The sequence below is a fragment of the Pezoporus flaviventris genome, unplaced genomic scaffold, assembly GCF_033815535.1.
Source record: "Pezoporus flaviventris isolate CSIRO_AGI_PZ_B2104156 unplaced genomic scaffold, CSIRO_AGI_Pfla_v1 ptg000037l, whole genome shotgun sequence".
NCBI lineage: Eukaryota > Metazoa > Chordata > Aves > Psittaciformes > Psittacidae > Pezoporus > Pezoporus flaviventris.
In genome coordinates, this window is record NW_026892585.1 from 10782604 (window position 1) to 10788603 (window position 6000).

General features: G+C 52.5%; 1 protein-coding gene across 6 annotated transcripts in view; it reads right to left on the bottom strand.

Annotated features, from left to right (window-relative positions):
* The window catches only part of CDK13 (cyclin dependent kinase 13), a 46952-nt gene extending 41178 nt beyond the window's left edge, over positions 1-5774 (bottom strand). For all 6 annotated transcript variants that reach the window (XM_061464678.1, XM_061464677.1, XM_061464674.1 and 3 more), the window contains exon 1: positions 3831-5774. In XM_061464678.1, coding sequence (XP_061320662.1) covers positions 3831-5059 — 1229 coding nt within the window. In that variant the 5' untranslated portion in view covers positions 5060-5774. The remainder of the gene's footprint in view (positions 1-3830) is intronic.
* Positions 5775-6000: the final 226 nt, after the last annotated feature.

A 6000-nucleotide genomic window follows, 5' to 3' on the forward strand; every position in this document is an offset into this window, starting at 1 on the left:
CAACATGGCTGGGCAAAAGGCAAAGTCCACTGTCAAGTAACAAAACTAATCTTCATAAATTCAGAGTATGCACTAGAGCAAGAGCCTCAACAGTCACTGGAAAAATTAGTTACTCCAAACAGTAAAAACCTACAGCCTCCCATTTCAACTTCTGGAAAATACAGTTTTACTAAACAAGATTAGAGAGCTTTACATATTTTCATCAAACACAGCAAAAAAAACTGTTTGAAGATCTCTTACTCCTTTTAAGTCCAAAAGTAGCAGAATTAATGGACTCAAAGGCATTTTTATATCAATGGACCAAACCCTGCCTTCTCCACGAAGTAGGCATTTACTACCTGAATATGTATTTTACCATTTTCCCTATGTTTGTTTTGGTTTTGCAAATAAACGATCCATACTTTCGCAGACCCTCACTACTACAAGACTACCTACAGCTAGAGAATGAGATGGCTCTATAGTACCAATAAGAAATTCTGTATTTTTCCTACAAACAACACGCACATACACAGTAGTAGTATGGTAGTAGTGCCCCACCTACTTACTTGTATCTAGGCAGATGGGTAGGTGTATCCAAATTTGGAATAATGTGACTACTCATCTATAGAGCTAACTGAATTAAATGTGTGATCACATAACATATGACCTGACTGAAGTTATGAAAAATAGTTCTTCTCTTCCTATTGCCCTACTGCCTTTCCTTATTTTGTCAACCATAGGGTTTTCTCCCCCAACACACTTTTAGTTCTTGTGATTCTTTTAACCCAGACAGCGTATCAGTAGAGAAATAAATACGTCATACTTCTGGTATTATGGGAGAATTCACATTTCAAAAGCGCATGTGCTACTTCAGAACAGCTGTGTAGCTCTCCACTACAAAATACAGTAACACAAATCCACCAGCAGCAAGTAAAGAACTTCCATCCAACAAATAGAAACAGGTCAAACAATCAGTTTGCCCAAAACACAGACATTTACTACTATTATAATAGAACAGACAATCAGTCTACCATTCAAAGAGAATTTTCCAAGTGTGGAAGGCATATCTGATATCTTTAATCATCACTGAAAGACCAGAGTCAGTCACTACTGCAATTACTCACTGCAATTGCACTGTTGCTGCTGCTTGAGAAAAGCAGGGATTCAAATGAGCAAAGCTGACTTCACATGTTTCTCTTAAACTGTTTACTAGAAGTTTCTCCCTAAGCAGCTCGGGGACCTAGGTGAAATCAGCATCCTGGACGCATGAGCCTCCTAAGCATGCTAGAACACTTTCATCCTCATTTTCTACACCGCAAAATACATAGATATTTCATGTAACATTACAGAAGACATACATGAGATGCAGCATGAAAAGAGCAAAAAGACCTGCAGCCTGGAAAGCTCAGTCATGTACAAAGTTCTTACTGTCTTGACAGCATTACAGCTGGATGCATGCCCAGAATTCAGCCTTTAAATCTACGAGATGAAGAAGACAGGTGCTGTAAGAAGCGTATGCCTTCATGAAACTGTAATATTCTACCACGTCTAAGGCCCCTATACCATTATCCAAACAGCACAGCAGAATTTCAGTATACTGAGCACAGTACCAGAGAGTCAAGCAAACAAAAAGGGATTAAGACAGTTTTCAATGGCTAAAACAATCATATAAACACTTTCCATCTTTGTTTCCCCATCACAATAAACATAATACGTAATAGCTTTATGGAAGTAAAGAAACACTAGCTTGCATTTCTTCACACCAAGCAAACAACTGAGCTTATCTGCACACCTTTGGTTTCTTTCATTTTCTGTGAAAATTATGTGTTTACAATGAATGCCACAATAGGACAGACCAACCTTTCTTTCTAAATATAGCAACCTCTCTTTTTCACTCCCATCCCTCTCCAGTGACAATCTGCATTTGTTAACAAAGTAATTTATCTGTAAGCAGTTAAAGACAGGATGCAAATTACAGTTTAACTGGAGGGAGGAAGGAAGGTGTGAAGTCACAAAGCTAACTCCTAGGAGCAGATCTGAAGCTCAGGGAAGATTTACACACTTAGCACAGAGATGTTGCAAAGAAAGGAAACTTAAACTCTCACACTTCAAATCACACGCACACTACCAACACAAAAAAAGAAACACAACACCCCTACAAAACTCTGTTCTGTAACTGTCACCTGAGCAACATATCCTATACCTCCTATTACACCCCTATCAGGCAGCACATAAGAAAGGATCCAAATGAACTGTCAATCTGACCAATACCGCTATTTGTAAGTGCAAACCAAGCTTACATAATTTTGCTTGGCATTATTAATTTTCTTATTCCAGGATATAACTATCTACAAAAAAACAATCTGATTCCCGGAGCGTTTAAGTCATATCATGCACATAATAGTCCGACTGTTCTATTATTGAAGTAATTTTTAAAGGGTATCCTTAACCACTTTGAACAGTTGACAACATGCTGTTTTTCAGTGCACTCACAGTGTTTTCTGCTTGAAACACTCTATTGTTTACAAAATTATTCCATACAGGCATACCTTAAAACAATCACTACTTTTTCAAAGGCACCTTTGTTTTATCCCTGTGAACAAAGTAGGCCACAGTTTTGTTACTTTGCTCTTTTAAAACAGCAATCAATGCACACCAGGACAGTAGATTACCAACAGCCAGTGAAACACAAGAACGGCTTCAGAATCCTCACCATATACACTGTGGGACACCCCAAATAGTAACCAAAGCAAAGGGCTTGTTATTAACATCAGAGAACAGCTCTCAGACAACACACCAGGTAATGCCTTGGGTAACAACACACTTGTCAAGCAATTCACCTTGACAGATTTGAAACTGAAGTCCAGATGTGAATTTGAGAAAGACAATAAACAATGAGGCAACAATAAGACTCCAACATGGGAAATACAAATTTTCAGTTATAGATACGTATTAACCAAATGCTTTAAATTTCCAGTAGTTTTGCTGCAAGTTTGAATGTTTAGAAAAGCTTTAATTCCACAACACTGTTTGTATCTGACTAGAGAGACAGCCCTTGTTTCCTCTCCATTTAAGACATAAAGGTCAGCATTGCTGTGACTTTTAAGTTCCCACTACAAGTAAGACAACGATTTGCAAGCACACCTCAAGTATATACATGTACATAACCTTACTGGGAAAAGAGCTGACATATGTTTTCACAGATTGTGTAAAGTGCAGGAGGCAGTTTAACAAAACTTGACACTGATTCTTTTTCCTAGCATAACAGAAAATTCAACTCTTCCTATAGACCTCTAAGAAAAGCACGAAACACTTGTGAGGCAAATTGCCTAGCAGGTTGTTTGCTCTTTAGATTAGTGGGAATTAAAACAAACACAAATATATTTAACATGCTTCCTTTTATACTGGGAAGCAAGATGCATGAAAATGTATCTATGAATCTCCATACTCCGTAAGCAAAGACTTAAAATCTAAATTGGTCCTTCAGGAAACCTGACCTCTGAGAACCATCTTCATTCAATCACCCTCAGCTAAAAATGCCCTCATGCTCTTCAGTATTTAAAAAGCCTTTTTCCTTTTAGGTGGTCTCCCACGGAGAGAAACTAACTGTAGAACTATTACAGGCACCCACATCTCCCTTCCTTGCGGAGACAGGACAGGAAGATCTTTGTACATGTCCTCCCCTCACTTCCCCCCACCCCAGCTTTCACGGCAGCAAGAGGAAAGGCTTTTGTTGCTAGACACAAGCCTCTCCAGCGTGCCCTCCAGCCCAACCCCAGCCACGACTCCCCTCCTCCACCAACCCCCATCCCGGTCCTTCCCTCCCTCCCCACCGCCAGGCCCGGACTCACCGGATAACGGGGCTGTAGGGGCTCCGCGACCGACGCCAACTGCTGTAGGGGCTTGGAGACACATCCCCACCGCGTTCGTAGGAGCTGTGCCGGCTGTAGCTGGGGGAGCGGCGGCGGCTGTAGGGGCTTAGAGGCGAGCGGCAGCCCAGCGGGCTGAGCGACTTGCGGCTGCGCTGACTCTGAGAGGAGCGGTGCAAAGGGGGGCTGTCATCCCGCCCGGGGCTGGGGGACGAGCGCTGCCGCCGGTAGGCCCTGGGCTCAGGCTTGTCATCTCGGTAAGCCTTCGGTGGGTCCTTGTAAGCCGAGGGCGGCTCCTTGGCCGCTTTAGTCCGGCTCCGGTGCGCTTTGCTCTCTCGCTCCTTCCTGCTGCTGCCGGGCGAAGAGAGGGAGCCCTTCCTGCGGCCGTCGCTGCCGCCGCCGCTACTGCTCTTGAGTCCCTCCCGGTCCTGGCCCCCGGTGTGATTGTGGCGGCTGCGGGACTTGGAGGAGGACGAGGAGGGCTCAGTCAACCCACGGCCCGCCGACGCCCCCTCCTGCTGCGCCTTCTCCTCCCCCCGCCGGCGGTGCTCCCGGTGCCGCTCCTTGGAGCGGCCGCTGCTGCTGCGGTGCTCCCGGCGAGACCGGCTGCTCCGCTCTGCCTCAGGCCTCTGCCGCTGAGTCCCGCCGCCACCGCCCGTGGACGAGGCCGGGCTTCCCCCGCCGCTGCCCGCGCCGCCGCCGGTCGCGCCGCCACCCACCAGCCCTTCGGACTGGGAGCTCACGTCGTCGTACTCCTCCACCAGCGTGCTCAGCCCCCCGCTACCGCGCCGTTTGTCTGCCTCCTGGGTACCGGCGCCACCGCCGCCGCCGCCACCACCACCTCCGCGGCCCCTCCGCCGCTTGTGCCGGGAGCCCGAGCGCCGCTTTCCCCGCGGTCGCTTCCGCTCCCCCCCGTCCCCGCAGCAGGAGGAGGCGCCGGTGGCCGCCAGGAAGAGCAGGGACTGCGGCGGCAGCGGCGGCTGCAGGAGCGGGGGCTGCAGGAGGGGCGGCTGTAGCAGCGGGAAAAGCAGCGGGTGAGGGGCCGGCGGCGGGGGGGGAGGCTGCGGCTGGGCCACGAAGCGCTTCCGTCTCCGGTGATGCAGCCGCTTCTTGTCGACTGCCGCCTCCACTGCCGAGCTGCTGCCGCCGCCGCTCCCCCAGCCCCGGCTTCCCCCGCTCCCGCCGGCCGCCGCGTCCGAGGTGCTCGGCATCGAGCTCACTCACAGCCGAGGACGAGGACGCGGCCTAGGGAATCCACCACCGCCGCCTCCCTCAGAGCGCTGCCGGCGCCATGGAGACCCGGCGCCGCGCAGACACCCGGGGACACCCGCCGGCCGGCACCGGGGCCTCACTCGTTCCCTCGCTCTCCGGCCGGCCGCCGGCGCCCGGCCCGCCTCGCAGCCTGCCCCGCCGCGCCGCCTCACATGGAGGCGCGCCACCACATGCAGGGTCCCTCAGGTCGCGCACGGGCCTGTGCCGGGGCCGCCGCCGGGGCTGGGGGCAGGCGCTGGCCGGCGCGGCTGCGGAGCGGCGGGACCCTCCCGCTAGACCCGTGCGGCCTCCCGCAACGCGGAAGTGTCTGCTGGCGGCGGCCTCCTCACTTCATCGCGGGCCGCGGCTACCTCGTCCGGCGCCGGGCGGCGCTGCGCGGGAGTCCGGACGCCGGGCGGCCGCCTCCGCCTCCTTCTCCTCCCTCACCCACTCCCCGGCCGGGCGGCGGGGTCAGGCCGTGCCGGGCCGCCTCCGGGCGGGCTGTCCGTAGCGGCGCCCGGCCCTGCGCTGGCTCCGAGCCCGCTTACCCTGCACGGCGGGTCCCACCTGCCCGGTCCCGAGGTGGCCGGCGGGCCGGGAGCGTTGGCGCGCGGGTGACACACGCATACACACGCACTGGAGACACGGCCCGGCGGCGCGCGGAGCATGCGCAGGGCCCGCGGCGGAGCGGTGCGGCGGGGGGGGGCCACATCCCGCCAATGGCGCGCGGCGCTGCCGCCCTCAGCCGCATGCCCGCAGCCAGACCCTCTCGCGAGATCTCGCTCCCTCTCTCCCCCACCTACTCGTCCCCGTCCACCGAAGGCTCTCGCGGGATTTACGGCTCTCGCGAGAGCACAACTCTCGCGGACAGCGCGCCGCGCTCGCCCCGCTCGGGGTGGAG